The following is a 22106-nucleotide window of genomic DNA, read 5'->3' as shown; positions in this document are numbered from 1 at the left end:
ATGTCAATATGTATGTAAAATGTACAATACCAAGAGTGAACCTTAATGTAAACTATGGACATTGGTGATAATGATATGTCAATATAGGTTCATCAATTGAAATAAATGTGCTTTTCTGGTGGGGGATGCTGCTGTGGGGGTGGATACATATATGCAAGGGGTACATGAGAAATCTCTGTACCATCCACTTAATTTTGGTGTGAATCTAAGTTCTAAAAGTGAAAGTGTATTAAATTTTTTTTTTTTTTTTTTTTTTTTACAAAAAATGCTTTCAGATAGCATTCCAAAGGAAATAGAAGACTCAACTTAGGCTGGCTAATTTTAAACCTGTGTATATAATATTTCCTATAATATTTAAGCATAGACCGATCAGAAAAATACCCCCACTTATGACATCAGTTTTCCTTCATTGCCATCATTACTCATTGCAAGGCCAGATGCAGATCTCAGATTCAAGACATTTATGGAATGGTGTTGATCTGTTTTTCCTGCCACATCTTGTTCCCCTCTTATTCCTTCACATAAACCCTACTGCTACTAAGGTGATGATGGACTTACTCTGAACAAAAGGAAAAACTCTGTGTCTCTTCCAATCAAATACTCTTTCCTATGACCTCATTACCAATCTGGGTGCAGCATCTCCACCTAGTGAAGACTTTTTCTGTCCCAAATGCTTCCTCCACAAAGAGACTTTGCCAGTCATATAATGTAATGCACAGCACATTAGATATGGTCAGTGAAACTGTAGATGTGGTGACAGTAACTATGACCATGGATTGGGAGCATTCCTTGCCTTATCCAAACACTCATTTCACTAAATGTTTGAGTTTAGGTAAATGACTTACTTTCTGCAGCTGCATTAACTTGTGTGCAAAGTGGGGATGATCGTAACACCAACCTCGGAAGCTGTTGTAAAGGCTGTGCTATGATAAACCTGAAGTGCATAAACGTCTTACAGCTGGGTCAAATATAGGAAGTATTCAGGAAATGTTCCCACACAATCTAGTCCATTTCTGGATATGGTCTTGCCTATAGGCCAAAAGTGTTAAAAGAGGGAGAGCACTGTCCACAGGTACATTGTCCTAGAAGCATTTGAGTGATTTATCATTAGAACTCCCTGGGGAACATGAGGGGCCTCTCACTATTTCCAAGTCCTCAATTCTTATGGACCATATTGTTGAAAATGAAAATTTTTATGAACTTTCACAAAAGTTTTCTATGTTCTTAAGGATTTATTTTGCTATTCAAGTTTGGTTTAAATATTATTAGAGCATAACCGGAACTGTTTAGTGAGGTGGTTTTGTGGGAAGCTTTTCCTATAAATCTTAACCAACTACACACTAACCTTCCCTGTTCAATGGTCATGAGTTGCCAAGTGTATTCAGGAAAGTGGCCAGAAGGAAACAGTGCAAATGTCACCAACAGCAGACAGTAGAAGGAAATGCTCTTCTCCCATTGCACACCAGCTTTCCCATGTCACAAACCAACCTCCCCAACCCCCATCAGCTGAGACAGAGATTGACATTTTCTTGTCTTTATTTCTTTCTCTGCTAAATATTTAATTGACTGCCTATTGGACCCCAAATGTTATTATTTTTGAGATGTATTTTATTGAGAAATAACCAATATATTCATAAAATTCACCGTCTGTAAAGCATATGCTTGAGAGAATTTCAGTTTATTCTCAAAATTGTGCAACCATAACCACTACCTAACTCCAGAACATTTTCACATTCATTTCAGATAACATTCCAAAGGAAATAGAAGACTTAACTTAGGGGTTTAAGAAAACCAGGGATAAACTTGTAATATTATCTAGAAAGGCTGGCTAATTTTAAACCTATGTACATAACATTTCCTATAAACATTAGAAGAAACACAACACTCCATTTCATAACCTCATTTCATCTTGTGATTAAAAAGTTATCTTTAGTTTTACTTATTTGGTTAAATGGTGCTAATAGTTTTTAGAAAATCAGAGAAATGAACATACATTTATAATTAATATTGTAATAGCTTACTTTTTAGTGTTTATCTTATTTCTAAATTACCATTTGCTCAGGGATTCACACACACACATCCACTCCTATTCAGAGTTTAGTCTTGTATCAGGTCAAGGATATTAGTACCCACAAGGTGGATCTAGCCTGAAGGACAGTGTGTGGGCCCAGTAAAGGTAAAACTAGCTCTCCTTTATCAAACAAATACTGTTTCCCAGGCACTAGCCCTGAGACTCCAGTTTTAGAAGGAAAGTTCTATTATCATCAACTTTATTTTAACATGTGAGCCAATGGAGACTTCTGGAATTTATGAAATGTGTGTTTTCCCAAGGTTGCATAACGAACAAAGTCCAAATTTGAATGGAGGACCTCCAGATCCAGAGCACATGCCTTTGACCTTGCTGTTAGTGCCATGTTTCCTTTAGCCCTTGAACAGGGCTGTGCAATATGCTGTCACAAGTCCTCATTCAGATCCTCCTGTTACCCGACGAGAAGAGCCAGCTCCTGCAGGCTGGATCAGTGAACTAGGCCAGCACAGAGGAGCAGCAGAGTCCACAGCTAAGGTGAATGGATGTGAGTTCACTAGCACCCCACTGAGACTTCGGCACTTAGCTTAGACTTCTGCTCCAGGTCTCATAATAGCCAATCACTTCCTACCCTATTTTTTTTGTATGTTTGAATCCCTATGGGTATAAGGGTAGCAAATATAACTTGATTTATATGTTTTCCTTAGGTTCAAGGTGTATGTAATGAATGTTTGAAGAAATAAAAAAGTCTCGCCAAATAGTCACTAAGTATTTTATTGCTAGACTCCCTTAAAAGTTTAAGCACCAGTGCCTTTGTGAAAGGAGACAACATAGAATAGTTGGATTATAACTTTTTCTCTACATGTTTTTCAAATTTGTAAACTTAATTCCCCATACACATTAAGTAGAATTTTTTTTTTGCATACACAAAACAATATGATTACAAATACCTTTCGGAGAGGATTAGTCATAATTTGTATCTTTGTAAGCAAAAGGAATGAGGGTACTATTAAATGCTGATGGATTTGGGTTTATATTAACCAAGTAAAATCTGCAGTTCTGTTAGCACCCTCTTCCCCTGATTCCTTAGTCTCTGTGAATAAAACAGTGATCTGGGAGTGCATGTGGCTGTTCCCACTCCTCGGAAGGGTCCTGCCAACTCTTCATTGTCCTCTTAGATTTGCAGTCAGATGTCTTATGCTGACAGGCACTGGGCAGGCAATGAGTTCTTTTCCTGTAAGTTGGGCACAAAAAGATCAGCATGGGAGCAGCCTCTTTGGGATAGCTGCTCTGGGAGAATGCAGTAAGCAGGGCGCAGGCAGAAATTCCTAGCCTGGGTGACTCGTGGGAGGAGTTCAGTTTGCTAAGTATTGTCATTTGCTGAGAGAAGGTGTACGCTCAAGAAGGAGTTGTAACCTGGAGGATCATTAACTCTTTCAGTCAGCTGGCCTCCGGCAGTGGCTGGGCAAGTTTGTCCTGGAAACATCTGCTCTGGAAGGTCAGGGAGGAGGAGTAGAATAACTTTTTCATGGGGGACTGCTTTGAGAAGGGACAGCAGGCTTTGCTCAATGAAGGAGAAGAGAATGAGATGGTAAGACTCCAGCTACATTCCCCTCTTTGCCTTTCCAAATATCCCCTCCCCACTTATATCCCCAGCTCTTCTCCCTCGCCTCCTGTCTCTCACACAAACACCATGCTTCTCTGTGATTTGACTGTGGTATCATGTGAGGAAAGGTAAAGGTCAAGAAACCTCTCCATCCCATAAATGTAACTTCTGACAGCAGCATTTTTCTAGGCTGAAAATATTGTATTCCTTTTATCAAGAAAGTTTTTTTCTAAAATAAATCAGAAAGGAAGACTCTCATTCTCCCACAGCAAGTTCTGTTTAAAATGTATAATAATTTCAGCCAATCCCTAATTGGGGAGCAGAATATTCTCTGATAGGATGATGGGACATCAGTGGTTCAGTAGCAGTGCATTTGGGTCTTTGACCTTATCATATTTTTGTTCACAAAGACTTTTGGATGAGGAAAACCTATAAAATATGAACAATTATCAGCCCATACGCATTTCTTTTTTTACTTTTAGAATTGTATTTGTAGTGCCCTAGTTGTAGAGATTGGTGTCAGAAAACTTTCTGTGCTTACTCTCCTTTATATTTTGGATGTGTTCCCACCTGGGGAGCTGTAGGAAAATCAAAGATGATTTTTATGCTCTTACTGAATTCAAAGCTTTATTTCTCAATTACAATGTAATCAAGAGAGAGTTAGAAATGTGTACTTCTATTTAATAAAGCCTTTCAGCTAATTGTGTAAGCATAGTCTTTTATGCCAGTAATGGTGTAATTAAAATGTTAAAATGTGATGCTTTCATTCCATAATAACATTTTATCTTCCTGAAATTAATATATAAATAACAAACCCAAAAGATATTTAGACTGTTTACTTGGCTAATTGCTTTAGCCCTGACTATTAAATTCTTTGTTCCTAAACTGGTTTTGCAAGTCTAATCTGCTTACCTGTTCCTATAGCAACAACATTTTTTGGACCTTCAAGAGTAGATCCCTTTTTATATCAAAGCTGAAACATTATAAGGAAATAAAAGGCACTCAAAATTAGATGACCTTTTTAGTAGGCTCCTTAATTCTCTCAGATTTGACCACCAAATAACAAGAGCTTTCAGACCAGACACAATGTCACCATCACCAGAAGTGACCTTTTGACCCCCATGTTGGATAGCATCCTTATTTCTCCCAAGTGTTATCTTTAGACAGGGAATGTTCCACTGCTCTCTAAATTAATTTTAAAAATTCTCCTCATCTGGTATCTTTTCACCAGAAGGCAGGGTCTCTTTCTTTCTAATGGTGTTTTTGTTTTTTTTTTTTTTTTTTTGACCCTCCCTCACATCCTCACTTGGAAACACACCTACTCTTTCCCAAACACTCATTTTTGCATTTCGACCACTTGTCATTCGCGAGTCATTAAGCTCCATCTTCTTGGGAGCTGACTTTCCTAGTTCTAGGAAACAACGCCTTCTCCAGCCTACACCTTCCAGTAAAGCAATACTGTTAATATCTTTATAACACATCAAGGTATTGACTTGGTTTTGTATGCAGCTGAAAACCCTCTTACGAAGGCCTCTTTGACTAGAAAGGAACGCTGTGTGTTCTGGAGAGGAGTCCTTTGGCCAGTAGTCTCAGTGGAGGTGCAGTAATTAGTATGCACTCTTGATCTCTCCATTCTGTTCTGCCCGAGAAATCTGGCCACCTGCCTGTTGCTGCATCTGACACTCTGTCCTCTTTGAACTCACAACTCCATTCTCCTCACTCAGAGCAGTAAACCTCAAAATTTATTAAAGATATCTTAAATGTACCTCACATATTTTCATAGTGACTTTTAGTTTACAAAGTATTTTCTTGGCAGATGACTAATTTAGTTTTTACCACTTCCTGTTAAGTCAGTGTCATGATGCTGAATAAACTGTTGGAGACAGAATTTGCTTGTCTAATTTGCATCAGCCAGTAAGTCCAGGAGCTGAAACTCTAAGGAAGTTAGTTTGAGTTGGTAGCTTCTTTGTCTTTGGATGTGAATATCACCCATTTCTTTTTTTTTTTTTTAAGATTTATTTATTTATGCATACAAGAGCTGGGGTACAGGCCAGAGGTGGGGGTGGTGGTGAGAGGATTCACCAGAGACAGAGTGGGGAACAGAACAGGCAGACCAACTGAAATATACTGCTGAGGGGAGCCGTGGGCGAGTCAGGAGAGATCTGCTGTGCCATTTGGGTAGCTCCCTGGACAGGGATCAAACTTGTGCTGCAGTGGCTGCAGATAGCTTCACAGCTTGCATCTTAGCCCCTTGCTCCACCATGGAGGCTCCAATAGCACCCATTTCTTCCTAAAGTCATCGTGCTCTTAACAGGAGAACACACTTCTTTTCTTACTGAAACAAAAGTTAAGACAACATCTAATATTCTTAATATTCTCTGGGATCTGTTTTGTTGTTTGTGATGTATATTTTCCAGACAAGTCTTTCTTCATTGACTTTAATGTTAATCACCTTTCGAAAACCAAAATTGTCTAGAAATGTGTTACATCAAAGTATTTACAATTTCTTGGTTTATTTTATCCAAAGTTTGGACCTTAGAGGAAGCCATCCCTCAAAAGATAAAGATGTTTTCAGATTTCAAGAGACTCAGCATTTTAGGTATAATTTTCATGTCAAATCATGAAGAACTGTTTCCTGGTCTAAAGATTCCTGACATGTTTTTCATTCTAGAATAAAAGAAACAGGAACTAAATGAGCAGCCCTAAGGAGAACTGCAGGTAATATTGTTAAGCACAAAATGAGACAGGAGCCAAAGGGAGAAAGAATTTTATTGGAAGAAAAAGGTAGAAAAGTGAAGAAAGTGACCTTTAGAGAACATTCACCCAGATGGCTGTCTCAGAGGAGAATGACTCCCACACAGCACAGGACCCCAGGTCCCGCTCCCATCAGCTTTGGCTAGTCCCTAGCTTGCACCAGGCTCAGCTTTTGTACTTGGAAGATAAGAGGAGCGCTTTTTACCTGACCTGTCCCACAGGGCTCTTAAGATGGTTAACTGAGCTAATCTCTGTGGGAGTTTTTGAGAAGTATAAAATTCTGGGGAGTGTCAGCAACTGTTACCTAAACAAAGATAGGCAGAGTCAGGGCTTCGTAAAAATAGCTGATGGGATGAAGACTACTCAACATCAGATCTTGTCATTAAATAATGACAAGGAAGAATAAATACTTTTATCCACAAGCGGTAGAGCCCATTTATAAATGGAGAGGCGCCTAGTTACCTACTTCCTGCCATGTAGTACTTACTTTAGTACAATATTTTGTGTCTTGGGACTTTATTTTCTCATTTGTAAAATGGGAGATACAGATGGACTAAAAACTCAAATCCCTTTGAATTCTGATGCTATATATTAATATTTTGAAAGGCTCTGGAAACACTGATGCCCATTTCCTAACCATGACACAGGAAAGATTTCATAGTTTAGTTTGAGCATTATGTAACCTCTTTAAGTACATCCTCATGAAGTCATACTCTTTTGGGGGGAAGCATTTGTTTCAGGGAGCCATGTTTTAAAATAATATTTCCTGATTTGTTTTTAACTCTCCCAGGTTTTACCAAAAAAAAAAAAAAAAACAAAACAAAACCTTGAATTTTTTTCTATTTATAAAATTAACATGTTTGTTGTAAAAATATTGAAAAACTGACACATAAAGGTATAAAGAATGAAATAAATGCAATTCATGAGCTTTCTGCCCAAACACAATCAATATTATTATTTTGGTGACTCTCCTTTCAGACTTATAAAAAATGCATAAACAAAGCCTATCCTATTGCAATTATTTTTATAACATTTTAATATCATTTTACTACATTTTAATATCATTTGAGATTATTTAGATCTGTGTATGTGTATCTTGGAAATACTCAGTAATGGTTTCCATGGCATATTTCTTTACATAATAGCTTAAAATGAATAAGGTTGGGGATTTTATGCCATAGAAATCTGTAAATGCTACATGGGACTTCCATCTTACCCTATCTGAAGGGTATTCTTCAATACTTATCAGCAACACCATTGAATATATGAATTCCTTAAGACTTTCCTGTTTTTCTCCTTTTGTGTCCAAATACAATAAGGATATTGGATTTAGATATCAGTCATTTGTTTACACTGTATCCTGCCAAAGCGAAGTAAAATGATCACAATCTGTTCTCTAAAGAATGCACACATATATGCATTTATGGAGTTTTTAAACAAAAATGAAATTATTCCATCTATATATTTTGTTTAAGACTGGTCTTTTATATTACACCTAAAAGTATATTATAAATATTTTTTTTAGATAATTACAGTTCCACATAGCCATTTTAAATTTGAATTGTGTTTGGATGAACTATGCTGTGGTAAGCACATCTCCCCTGTTGAACATTTCTATTATTTCTAAATCTCTTTAACTATGATGGACGACTTTGTGTGTGTATTTTTACATATTTGTCAAATTATTTCCAAAGGTGGAAGCCCTAGAAATGGCCCTGCTGCATCAAAGGAATGTATATTTTAAATTTTGATTGGTACTTAATGCCACGTTGCCAGGTGGTGGTTGTACCAATTTATATTCAGACTAGCAATCCTTTTTAAGAATACTTGCTTTCTCTGCTATACTTGCCAATGTTGAGCATTATTACATTTTTAACTTTGGCTCATCTGATATGTGAAAATGATACTTTACAACTGTATTAATTTTGCATTTCCCTGATTTGAAGTTGAACACATCTCTACATGTTTTTGGCATTTGTATATATTTTGGTTGGAATCTCTTAATGTTGTCACTGATGTTCTGTCAACTTGTAGGCCGGGTAATTGAAAATTAGTGAATGTGAAAAGCAAGAGAAACTTTTTCAACGTTCATGCATTTTCTGAGAACAAGAAGTTAGCATTGCTACAGGCACATAATGTGACAGTAGGGTGGTGTGTGGTCTTTGCCACATTGAAAATCCTGTCGTGCCTCCAGCGTGAGCTAGGGACATCTGTCCTCCTCAATTATTTGGCTCACTTTGATAGCTAATGTTTGTCTTTTCTTCTCTAACACCAGGGAGCAAAAGCACCGCCCCCCACCTCAATAGCCACTTATTTATTATGCTTCTTGAGCACCTCCGAGTTGGTTTTCAATGTTAACTAGTGAACCCACAGATCTCATAGTGGAGGAATTGTGTTCAGACTGAGATGTTTTGTGAGTTGAAATGTTCAGGAAGCTGGGCCACTGGCCAAACTGAGTGTCTTTATTCTTGATTCATTGCTACAGAACTCCCATGAAGTCAACTCATCTTTGATTTATTTCCCTCTTGAGGACAGAGACCCTGCTTGGTTCACCTTTCTACAGCACCCCATGACCCTCTTCTACTACCCCCAGAATATAGCACAGCGCTTGGCACAAGCTCTTGGGTCATATTTGATAGCACAACTACAAGCTCCATTAACCTACAATTTTGCATTCTGAAAAGAACAGGGAGGCAGCAGAGCTTAGGAAGAGAAATAGAAATTTGAACAATTTAACAAAAACCTAGGAACATTCATGTTATTTGCTTGAACTACTTGATCATTTTGTGGATTTATCAACTGACTTCTGTCTCTCCCAAGCATAATCTTCAGTATTTAGCCGTAATATGCTATTTTTCTATGAGGTACTTTATTCTATCCTTTTGTCTGTTCATGTGTGAGTTCAACAAATATTTACCAAACTCCTACTCTGTGCCAGGAGTCCTCTGTGCTGGCCAAGGAGAATTTTAAGTGAATAACAAACAACTTCCCTTTTCAGGGAGTTCATCGTCGAGTGGGCAGGACCACGTACATAATTTGTCCGGCCCAGTGCAAAATGAAAATGAGTTGCCTCTTGTTCAATGGTTATTATCACAGTGGCTCTAACAGAGCATGAAACCATGTTCAGGGCTTTTCTGAAAGCAAGGCCCTGTGTGACTGCACAGGCTGTGTGCCCTTCATGCTGACCCTACACGTGAGGGGCTGGGGGCAGAAATAATGAACCTGAGATGAAATAGGTGTCATTGTGGAGTGATGCATCCAGAGATGTGGGAGCCCAGAAGGGGACACTTGGTTAAAGAGAACTGCAAAGGGAAAGGAGGTATTTCATTTCCTTGTAGAAACAAGTGAGGGCCAGATTGTGAAGGACTTTATAACACACCCTAGTGAATATACTTTTATATCTCTTTTGCAATGATTCTCAATGTTTGGTCCATGAAAAAACTGTACCACAATCAAGCTGGGGAGTATATAAAAATTTATTCCTAGACCTGGCTCCAGACTTACTGAATTAGAATCTTTAATGATGGAGCTGGACTAGGTCAGAATTACTGTGGTGCTTGCCCAGCAGATGCAAAAGGGAAACCACAGGGGAAGATATGAAACAAGACAAGATTTGGTAGGGCTAGTCTTGAGGGATGTTATGTCAAGAGGTGAGGAAATTTCACTGGAGAAGGAGAGACAAGAAAGATATGTTGGAAATAGTTCAGGTCAGAGGACTAGAGTGAAACTAATTTTGTCAGAGAGGGTGTTGAGTAGAGAATGAATTTGAGAGAGATTTAGAAATTAGAATTAAAAAGACTTTATAATCCATAGACTGTGAATAAGAGAGAAAGATAAGCAGGGTGGTGGTTATTAAACATGTCTCTAAACTTCCTAGTTTGTCCAGTGGGAGAAGATGGGGTTACAAGTTTATCCCAAGGGAAAGGTAGGAACAACTTGGAGTGGGGCTAGCAATAGTAATAGCAAACATTTACATGGTAACTTCTCTGAACCAAGGACTTTACATATAATAACTTTTTCACTCCTTTTAGCAATCCTGTAGGGTATTGTCTCACTTGAGGACTTTAAGGCATAGAGAGTTTAAGTGAACTGTCAGATTCATTTGGCTAAGTAACTTACAGGCTGAGATGGAAGTCCTTGCTTTAAATAGTGGCTTATGCCTTCCTGCTTTTGCTGACTTCTAGATGACTGCTTCAGATGTTAAGGGTGGCAAAAATATCATCATGTGACTGAAAGAAGCACATTAGAAGGTTGGAGACCAGCATTGTGATGTTGACTTGGCCATTATTTATTCTTAGAACCTTAAAGCAAATTATGGTCACCTCTGTTTATGAGGAAAAAATCAATGTTTTGAGACCAGTTCCACCCAAACAAAATGCTCCAAAATTAAGTTTGTGTAGATAGAAAGATCCAGAAACCTAAATATATTTGGTTACTTCTACTTGTTTTTTCAATGGTAAGCTAGAACTGATTTTTTTTTAAAGATTTATTTATGTATTTATACAAGCACTGGGTACAGTCAGAAGCGCGGGAGGGTGAGAGAATTCACCAGAGCCACAGCGGGGAACAGAACAGGCAGACTGATGAAATACACTGCTGAGGGGAGCAGCTGGTGGCAGGAGAGGCCTGCACGCCATGTGGGACCCTTGCCGGTGGCCGGGGATCGAACCGGCCCTGCAGAGGCTGCAGGCAGCTTTGCAGCCCACCCCTCAACCACTGCACCACCAGGGGAGGCCCGCTAGAAATGATTTTTATGGTACACATTTACTGTCAACTTTGCTCGCCTTCATCTTGGTATCATCAAGTATGAAAGGATCTTTCAGCTTGGAGGCCATGTCACCCTAAGTGGGTGTTTCTTTGGCCAATTCTAAGAGATCTTTTTTTTTTCCCATTTACTGTTTTCTATGATCACCCAAATGTGGTCTACTTGTTCTTCCCAGAATATAGTAGGTGTTTTTAACCACGTGTATTTTACCCTGATACTTGACTACCAGAATCTGGTTCATCTATTGAAACCCATCTCATCCAAGCCTTGAAACCCCTTCATCAAGCCATCTGAGATCCCTATATCAACCTTAATAACCCTGTATCACTCAATCACTGCCTTGTCTGGATTAGGTTTGAATTCTTGTTATAGTGAGGTCCACTAGGTTTTAAAGTAGAGTCTTGTATTTCTTCCCCAACTTATTATGAAGTATTAGCAGCAGTTGCTTATTTACTTGTATTCTTTCAAGTCTATATCATACATGTCACACTGAAGTCACTTAAAACATTTCCTAAAAGAAATGCTGAATTAAAGATTTGTGTGCAAATATTCTAATAATTTTTCTTTTTTTCCTAACTCAATTGAGTTGTTACTTCCAATTTTACAAGAGGGAGTACTGAGAAATCATATAATTTGTCCAGATTTTATAGCTAGGAAGCTGCAAAGCAGAACTTTAACCTAGGCAGGTTGAATCTAGGTCTGCTTTAACTTTAATAAAAGTCTACCACCTTTGCCATGGCTCTCCGCCACAACCACCATCACCAACTAATATTATGCTGTTACCACCACTGCCACTGCTGCTACCACCACCAAATAAGCCTAAGACAGGGCCTTTCTGGTGGCGCAAGGGGTTGGGTTGTCAGCACTATGAGGCTGTCCGCAAATACTACAACATGAGTTCGATCCCTGGCCAGGGAGCTGACCCATATGGCACAGCAGACCTCTCCTGTCTCGCCCGCTGCTCCCCTCAGTAGTATATTTCAGTAGATCTGCCTGTTTTGCTCCCCATTCTGTCTCTGGTGAATCCCCTCACCCCTGCACCTCTGTTCTTGTATGCATAAATAAATAAATCTTTAAAAAAAATTAGCCTAAGACAGTATGTATTAGTTTAGCAGCTATTTTATACTTTGGGCTCATTTTGAGTTGTGAGAAACAAAATGTTTGGGTCTCATTTTAGAAGAGCTTTTTGACCGTTTGGGCAAAAAAGTGAATAGAGGCATGGCTGCTGAAATCAGATTACCTGGATACCCCTTCAGTTTTCTGCTGTCCCTCACAAGCCTATATCACGGAAGTGCTCTCTCTCCTCCTCTTGCACTTCCTGCACCGGGAGCCTCCTAGGATTGTTACTAAGTGCCAGGTTTGTAGTAGGGGTAGAGAGACATATATGTTGTCTTTATTCAGACTCAGTCTTAATCAGTCCCTTTTGTGTCTGGGCCTCAGAGAGTGGTGCTTTGTCACTATTCCACTTCATTCTCTTCATAGCCGCCAACTCTGTCTTCTATCTGGGGTTAGCTTTTAGGTGGGAGTTTCCTGCCCCTCCTTTAGCCGTTATTTGGGCTTGATTTAATAGAATCCTGGTTTCAGAACAGTAAAGTCATCACGGGCTTTTGCTTTTATCCTCTATTTGGCATTGATGGATTTTTGCTTGTATTCTGGAAGAGGGTTTCTTATTTAGAAGTAATTGACCTTTGTCTATTACCATCTTTGTTCTAGCAGCTTAAGTAGCAGGAGATAAGTTCAGCGAAGTAGGAGGGAATTTGAACCTGTCCCAGCAGCCATCCATCAATAACTTCACACTTGTATTGCCAAGGGGAAGTCGCTAAGCTGAACTTCAGGAAATGCTCCCAGTCTGTCTCATGAGGACCAATTGTTGAGTGGAGAAGGGTTTACAGTATGAACTTCTTTGGTTGTCTAAGAACTTCAGATATTACACATTGATACTCTGTAGCCCACACATAACCTTTATACGTTTGTTGAAATTTTGGTGTATTTCTTCTGCTTCTCTGGCAGTCACCACTTTCTCCCATACTCTGAAAATGGTGTAATCAGTGTTTTGTTGTGGCTCTTCTTGGAAGGCCTTGAGGGTTTTTTTGGAAATTGGTTTACGTGGAAATTGGTTTAGCTATCTGATGGGCTTAAGAAAATTGATGACTTTGCAGTTACCTGTTTTTAAAATTTTTTTCCTGCTGATTTTAGAGTGAGTGTGATATTCTCTGTAGCAGTCTACTTTCAGACCTCTGGAAATCAGATAAACCATGTTAGATATGTTCCTAACAAGTTGGGTAACATGACTATCAAAAAAGTAGATGTGGTTCATTTGGCAAGACTGATTATGGATTCTTCTTCATGTGCCTCCCAATCTTGGGTCTATACCTGCTATAGATCTCTCTAGGGACTTAATGAAAAATCAGAAAGAATAACCTGTTTAAATGGCATAGTACCATGTTTTATTTGTTGCCTTAACTGTGACTACTTCAGCTCTTAAACAGATGAAAAACTGGACATGTTTTGATTCAGAGTGTGAATTTTATCCTTACAGTCTAATTAGAGCAGGTGATTATGTAAGTCACATAACTGTCATATAATTATCTGATTCTTATCCAAGATTATTTTTATTTTCAGTTCTCCTCACTCTGTATTTTAGAATCTGGTCTTTAGTAAAATTTTATGAGTTATGACTTGTTAAATTGCAAAAAACTAAAAACCCAACTAAAATTGTCCAAAGCAAAAACAATTTGTTGAGTAATTAACTGAAAAGTTCAGGATTAGTTCTAGCTTCATATATAGATTTATTCGGGGCAAAAATAATACAATTAATACTAAATTTCTTCCCACATATTGAATATACCAGTATTATTATTGGTTTTATTCTTGTACTTCAAATGGGACTCCCTTATAGCTCTAGGATTACATATCCCTAGATACTACCCCAGTAGAAAAAAATAACCTGCCTTTCTTTCAATCATTTTAGAAAACACTCGTTCTTCTCATTGGTTCTAATTGGATTGTTTCCCCTTCTTATACTCATTAGTGTGGCCATGAGATTATCATGCTCTTAGTCACATGCCCACTTCTGAATTTGGGATCTGACTCAAGTCTGTATTAAGCATGTTACTGAGGATCATGAGGGTAGTTTAGGAGAAGAAAAGTGGGGTATTGGGTACTTGTTACTTAGATTGAGATAAATGGGGATTGGGTAGTCTAAACAAAAATTACAAAAGGACAAACAGAAATTTCAATCTAGTCAATAAATAATAGTTTAACTGAACTGAACAGTTTGTGTTTAAAATGGTCAAGTTTTCCATGTGATTTTATTTGCTAGAGAGAATATAAAATAAGGAATGTTCCTGCTGGTATTTTAGATATCTGTGAAAAGGTTTCAAAAAGGACTTTCAAAAATATATACCTTGTAATACTCCCCCCATGTTTTCCAATTTGAAAAATGAAACTTATTAAATAATCAAAATGTATTAAATGGAAGTGAAAGAAAAACCACAATGATGCCATCACCTAAGGCAAAAACCATTAGTATTTTATTTGATATTTCTAACTTCCCTTTTTAGTTTATGTCTCACTTTTTTCAGTTAAATTTGAAATTATGTAGCATAATGTTGTTTCTCTTCATTTATTATTACATATATATTTTCCCCATGTTATTAAAATGAATAAGAATTATTTTAATGACTATATAACATTATTCAGTGATTACTTTATTCTTTTATAGAAAGATTGTTTCTATTTATTGTCATTATGAATACTGCAGTAAACATCTCTGCATATAAATCTTACATGCATCTTGTATAAGCTATAGGGATTTCTTTTTCAGGTTAAAAGTCTGACATAGGGGCCTAAAATCAAGTCCTTAGGGGCTGTGCACATTTGTAAGGACAGATCAGCTTTCAATGCCTCTCTCACACTAACGTGGATCTGCCATGAAAAGATATGATGATGATGGCAGAAATGCCATGTTTGTTGCTGTCCATGCCAGGGAAGGATGAAGAGTGTGCAATAGGAAATTGGGAAACTTATCTTTATTTAAAGGTCTTTCAGGGCAAAGACATCATCTGCATGTAAAGGGTCCATTCTGACCACAACGGACACCCGCTGCAGAGGTGAATGGGGCTTAAGCAACTTACTGGGGTCCTTCATATTTCATTTCAGAAAAGCTTCTTATGTAGCTTCCCCCTGCTGTTTCTCCTCTAGGAGGAATAAATGAAAGCTAGAATCCCTATTATTTTGGTATCAAATTCTATCCTCCATGGTCACAGTTGTTGTATCTGTTCTTTAATACAGATTTGAGTGTGGGGGGTTTCAGTCTTACAGGGAGAAAAATCTAATCATCTTCTTTCTGAACTTTTATGCCAGATCTCAGAGCAGAAAAAAAAAATTACTTTTCATTTCTAGTATCATTAAAATAATTGCATCCAGCATGTCCCTGTATAAATTAATTGGCCAACTCAAAATAGCAAAAGAAGATACAAAGAAAAATGGCGTATTTCAATATCCCAAGGAGGATATACTTTTCTATTTGATTTTTAATGGCTTATTGATTGACTTATCACAGGTACATGGCATTGTTTAGAAGAATGCCTAGCACTTAACAAGTCCAAAACATTTATATTTGAAACAAAGTTTTCACTTTTTATAAAATCTAATTTATCAATTTTTTACTTTCATAGATAGTGCTTTTGAAGTCAACTCTAAAAGCTCTTTGCCTAGCTCCGGGTGCCAAGATTTTTCCTACCTTTTTTCATGAAGTTCTATGCTTCACATTTAACTTTTATATAAGGTGTGTGACCTAAGTTGAAGTTCTTTTTTTTTGGCTTATGGATTTTACTTCCAGTCCTGTTGAAAAGATTATTTTTTTCTCCATTGAGTTGCTTGTACACATTTATCCAAAGTCAGTTGAGCAAGTGGAGGTGTATTTCCATTGATCTTTTTCTGTGGTCTTGTTTAAAGTAGTTATATCAATAAAAGTCTTAGAATCAGGTAGACTGAGTACTCCTTTATCTTTATTTTTCAAAATCTTTTTATTTATTATAGTTCCTTTGTCTTTCTGCAAATTTTAGAATAATTTTATTCATATCTACAAAAAATTCTTTCTGAGATTTGCCTACGATTTGTGTTAAATCTGTGTATCGGTTTGGGGTCATCAAAATCTTTATTATGTTGAATTTTCCGAAACATGAGTATAATATGTCTCTCTAATTATTTAAATCTTTTGTTTCTTTCATTAATATTTTGTATTTTTTTAATATTTATTTATGCATACAAGAACTGGGGTACAGGCCAGAGGTGCTGGGGGGTGGGGTGAGAGGATTCACCAGAGACAGAGCGGGGAATAGAACAGGCAGATCTACTGAAACACACTTCTGAGAGGAGCAGCAGGCAAGACAGGAGAGGTCTGCTCCACCATGTGGATAGCTCTTTGGCTGGCCAGGGATGGAGCTCGCTGCAGAGGCCTCAGATAGCCTCATTGTGCTGTGCTTAACTGCACCACCAGGGAGGCCGTATTTTTTATTTTTCAACATACAAGTCCTATATGTGCTTTGTTATATTTATATCTAGTGTTTCTTTTTTTGAGTGATTATAGTCTTGTATTTTTAATTTTGCTATCCAATGGGTTCATTCCTAGAACAGAAGTGAAATTTACTTTTGCATATTATCTTGTGTTCTTGTATCTTATGATGATGGTAAACTCATTGATTAGTTCGAAGAAGTGTTTTGTTTTTGTTTTGTTTTTTTTAGTTCCTTGGCATTTTCTATATTGAAATTGTATCATCTACAAATATGGACAGTTTTATTTCTGTGTACCATTTCTTTTTTTATGTTTAAAAGAACTACTAGCTACTCTAGTATTATCTTGAAAAAGGACGAGAAAGACCATTTAGTCTGTCATCATTAAATCATGTAGGTTTATTAAAGAATGTCTTTGTTAAAATAAGAAAGTTCCCTTATATTCTGAATTTCTTTGACTTTTTTAATCATTAACAGGTGTAAAATTTTTATCAAATATTTTTCTGAATTGATTTTTTTATTTTTGAGTCTATTAAAATGGATTAACTGATTTTTTTTTAATTCCTGGAATATACACCACTTGGCAGTAGTGCATGATTCTTTTAAGTTATTGATGAACTGTATTTGTTAATATTTTGTTTTGTAATTGTCACATCAACCTTGTGAGGTAGTTATCACTCTAATACTCATTTGATAAAAGAAAGAAAAGAAAGTTTACTTGTCCATATAGAAGAAACTGTAACTGTCAGTAGTTCCCAAATGCCAGTGTGCATAAGAATCAGTGGTCCAACCACTATGGAAAGCTGTGTGGAGATTCCTCAACCTGCTAAAGATGGCGCTTCTATATGATCCAGCAATTCTACTCCTAGGTATTTACCAAAGGACACAGAAACATTAATTCAAAAGGGCACCTGCACCCCTTATGTTTATAGCAGCACTATTTACAATAGCCAAGCTATGGAAACAACCCAAATGCCCAAAAATAGATGACTGGCTCAAGAAGACGTGGTACATATACACAATGGAGTATTACTTAGCAATCAAAAAAGATAAACTCATGCAATTTGCAGCAACATGGAAATAAGCCAGAAAGAAAAAGAAAAATAATGGATGGTTTTACTCATAGCAGGAATTTAGAAAACCTAAATAAGGGACCAAGAAAAAGACTATAATAAAGTAAAAATCAAAATTAACAAGCAACTATAAACCAGAGATACACTATGGGGCCGGGAGGGAGGAGAGAATAGGGTCAAAATAAGGGGGGTGGGAATTGTATGGGGAATATAACCAAGATGAAAATGCATACATTGTGCAAAAATGAAAAATGATGTAAAAAATATATAAAATAAAATAAAGAATCAGGTGGAATACTGAGGTAGAAATAACCTGGAAATACCTTACTGTCAGATATTTGGATGATGGCCTAGGTTCTGCATTTTCAGAGTCCTTATGATTCTGATGCGTTTAGTTGGTAGTCCCATATTTACATGCTATGTTTCAGATATTATGTAAGACTTGGAAATGTGGACTATATGTTTATTGACCAAAGAAACATTTGTTCTCAATAGGCAGAGAAACTAGCTGAGGGTAAAGCTGTTCAGTGTCTAGTTTAGAGGGGAGATTCCAATTCCCTTTATTCTTATCTATTTATTTAGGAGTAAAGAAGTTTCCCCCTAAGAAAAGTGATTGCTATAAAGATTAATTTGTCATAGTCACTTCCAGGAGGGGTGGGGCACTCAATAATATCTTTGGACCACGTCAATAATATCTTTGGACCACACCTGTATATCCCCACAGTCCCTATTGACATACCCCTCAAATATCTTCATGTCACCCATCTTTTCTCAGTCTTAGACAATAGCAAATCATATTAACTGAACACGTGTAAAGAGTTTCTGCAGTGTGGATGCTATGGAGAGAGATGAAACTTGGTTCTTGCCTTCGCAGAGCCAATACCTTAATGGGAGATTTTAAATTTTGCTCTTTATTAAATGTTAGCTCTACACAAAATGAAAGGTGAGCTAGAGATATGCCCTTCCTCCTTCCCCCTACCTTTCCTCATTTATTGAACACTTAGTATGTGTGAGTTCCTGTATTAGTTATTAAGTACATAAAGAAAAGTTCTAGGGCCAAATATTTGGTGAAAGATGGAGTTCAGCAGGTTAGTGTAATTTTTCTAGTGCATAGATCAATTCCAAAGTGGAAGCAATCCAAAATTTCAACAGTAAAACTAACTTACTTTTAAGTATGGCTTTACAGTGTTGTATTCTGACACAATGAAAATGAATAAACTACAATTTTGTGCAATAAAATGATTACATCTCACACATATAATAAGCAGAAAAAGCCCCAAACCCACAAAAGCATATAATCAGTGTGATTTCAATCATATGAATTTCAAAAATATTGTGATGGTATATACACACTTAGAAAAAATAATTTTTTAAAGATAAGGAGATGGCTGTTACAAAAGTCACTTCCCAATTAGGGAAAACAGCAGAGTGTGAGTGTAGTTAGTAAGGACTGCCAGAGAGCCTCCGCGTCGCTAGCAGTGACAATTACCACGTTTTAATTTTTTTGCACATTTATATAACATTTCAAAAAATACCACATACTCTCAAATGGCTGAGCTCTTCATGAGTGCTTATGAGTGTTGCATCAATGCTTATTGAGCATCTGAGTCCTTGAACTCACTGCAAGAACTCTAAGATTTATTAAAAATTGAGGTCCATAGGTTTGCAACCACTGGTGTTAGAGGGGAAATGTTGTCTTGGAGATGGGGAAGCTTAGGTTCTAGTCTGAACTGGGATCCTCTTAAATAATTTTTCCTTCTCTAGGCCTCAGTTTCTCCATGTGTAGCAGAGCGGGCTGAATTATAAGACCTCTTAAGTTACTTTAAATTGTGATACCTGTAGTTCATGTAATAATAGGAGCTTTCTGATAAGCACTTGCTGAACGCTTGAAGTGCCCTCATCTAAGGCGTTGAAGGCATAAATATCTTCCATGGAGATGCCTGCCTCCCCTTTAAAACTGCCTATATGACTTCTAAGGTCAAACAAGGGTGGATTCTATTGCACCATTTATGTAAATTGATATCTATGTATTGTGACACCACCTGCTTGGAACTATCAGAGGGAGCATGAGGACAGAGCATGCCATAAGAATGTGAGCTAACTGCCACTGTGTGGCTCCCTAGTCACTTGCCATATTAATAAAATCAACATCAGAATAACCTAGAGTGACCAGACCATTTGATTCATTTTCATAACTGATATTCAGACATGAACGCAGCCTTGGAGAAGTTATCTTGAAATTCTATAAGATGGCACCATCAAACCATCACATACAATTCTGGTTTTGATAGATAGAAAAGGAGTCTCATAATTTGCTGGAGAAGTGGCATTTTCTTGGAAGCAAATAGGCATAAGCAGCAGATGGTGAAATTAGGATAGGTGATAGGGAAATGAACAACCTGTTAAGACTGGAAAATTGAGAGACTAGTATGGGTAAAGGATACCAGAATTTCTTCTTCTTTCAAATATCCTGTGATGCCAGATGTAAATGATATAGAATAACACAGATGATCAAATGCTGGGTCAAGTTGTTAATGATAGTATCTCAGGGTATCTTTATTAATACATGGTATGCATTTATTGTTACAGAAGCAATACATTCACATTTTTAACATCAGAAAATATAAATAAAACCTTACCTTCCCGCAACTCAGAGATCACTGTCATTAACTTACTGCACATATTGCCTCTTTTACCAAAATGAAACCATATGGTAAATGCTCTATTATCATCTGCATTTTCATTAAAAGTCCTCCAGTTTTTTTGGTCAGTGAGTTTGTAGCTCAACTAATACCAAAACCACGTTCAAATTTCACCAATGGACCCAGTAATGTCCACTACAACTATTTTTTCCAAACTGGCTTGGCGTTTACTTTCTTAGTATAGATGATGAGTCACAAATGTGCATCTTATAATTATCTATTAAATTGGATGGAAATATTTTGTGTATTTTATATAGATATATATTAATAAATACAAAAATTTATTTCACAATAAAAGAAAAGAGAAATGTAACACTCTTCTGTATTATTATCACTGTATTTTTGGTTCTCTTAATCCAATTCTTTTTTCTTTTTTTTTCTTTTTTTTTTGTGGGACGCTCGCTGGCGGCCGAGGAACGAACCTGCGCTGCAGAGGCTGCAGGCAGCCTCGCAGCCCAGCGCTCAACCGCTGTGCCACCAAGGGAGGCCCTTAATCCAGTTCTTTTCCTATTTCATGATAATAAGTTATTGAACGGCTAGTCATTCTGTAAGGGTTCCTAGGTGAGTAGCTACACTGATATCAAATGTTACACAAAGATAACAGACAAATGACCTCATCTTTAGCTGAGTTTAACAGTTTTTAAAGAAAATAGCATTTATACCACAGAAAAATGGGTACAAACACAAAGGTTCTTTCTTTCTTTCTTTTTTCTTTTCTTTCTTTCTTTCTTTCTCTTTCTTTCTTCTTTCTTTCTTTCTTTTCTTTCTTTCTTTCTTTTCTTTCTTTCTCTCTTTCTTTCTCTCTTTTTCTTCTCTCTTTTCTCTCTCTCTTTCTCTTCTCTTCTCTCTCTCTCTTTCTCTCTTCTCTTTTCTCTCTCTCTCTCTCTCTCTCTCTCTCTCTCTCTCTCTCTCTCTCTCTCTCTCCTTCTCTCTTTCTCTCCTCTCCTTCTCTCCTTCTCTCCTTCACTCCTTCTCTCCTTCTCTCCTTCTCTCCTTCTCTCCTTCTCTCTCTCTCTCTCTTTCTCTCTTTCTTTTTTTCTCTTTTCCCCATACAATTACAACCCCCTTATTTTGACCCCAAGCCCTCCTTTCCCTGCCCCCCCACCCCCCATAGAGTGTCTCTGGTTCATAGTTGTTTGTTGATTTTGATATTTTCTTTCTTATAGTTATTCATTTTCCTGGTCCCTTATTTAGGTTTTCTAAATTCCTGCTATGAGTGAGACCATCCGGTATTTTTCTTTTTCTTTCTGGCTTATTTAGCTGAGCATGATCCCTTCCAGTGCTATCCATGTTGCTGCAAATTGCATGTCAAACACAAAGTTTTTGCTTATAAGGAATTTAAGTAGTTCTCAAGACATGTATATTAAATTATCACATTGTATACTAATACAGTATTTATCAATTACGTCTTAATAAAACTGAAAAATAAATCTATGAGCCAGAAAGAAAAAAATATTTTATTTTTCTCATTCTGATAAAAACCTAGGTGCAGTTTTATGTCAATTTAAATTTGACTCTAAACCAACAAAGAGAAAGGATTTCCTTAGTACAGTGCTCCCAAATTATTAATGATACCCATAGAAAAGTGGGCGTATTTGCACAGTGCACATCAGGCAGAAAAATAGGCCTGTTTCAAGCTGGAGGGATCAATATCTCAACCTCC

General features: G+C 37.1%; 1 protein-coding gene and 1 long non-coding RNA gene across 3 annotated transcripts in view; one reads left to right on the top strand and one right to left on the bottom strand.

Moving 5' to 3' along the window:
• Positions 1 to 2786: 2786 nt before the first annotated feature.
• LOC119257402 (uncharacterized) lies at positions 2787 to 10637 on the bottom strand. 2 transcript variants are annotated; one of them, XR_005128025.2, is made up of 3 exons: positions 10506 to 10637; positions 7603 to 7746; positions 2787 to 3260 (listed from the first exon to the last, which is right to left on the bottom strand). It is a non-coding gene; the product is annotated as an uncharacterized LOC119257402 (long non-coding RNA). The 2 variants fall into 2 exon arrangements; XR_005128024.2 differs by lacking the exon at positions 2787 to 3260 and adding an exon at positions 5989 to 6299.
• ATP13A4 (ATPase 13A4) overlaps positions 3453 to 22106 on the top strand; it is a 176703-nt gene continuing 158049 nt past the window's right edge. The window contains exon 1 of the mRNA XM_054700455.1: positions 3453 to 3617. Within this exon, the coding sequence (XP_054556430.1) occupies positions 3555 to 3617 (63 nt within the window). The 5' untranslated portion in view covers positions 3453 to 3554. The remainder of the gene's footprint in view (positions 3618 to 22106) is intronic.

This window comes from Talpa occidentalis, unplaced genomic scaffold, assembly GCF_014898055.3.
Source record: "Talpa occidentalis isolate TD23 unplaced genomic scaffold, MPIMG_talOcc4v2.1 talOcc4.4, whole genome shotgun sequence".
In the NCBI taxonomy this organism is placed as follows: Eukaryota; Metazoa; Chordata; class Mammalia; order Eulipotyphla; family Talpidae; genus Talpa; species Talpa occidentalis.
Note: the sequence above shows the minus strand (reverse complement) of the source record. Positions and strands in the feature narration are given on the sequence as shown.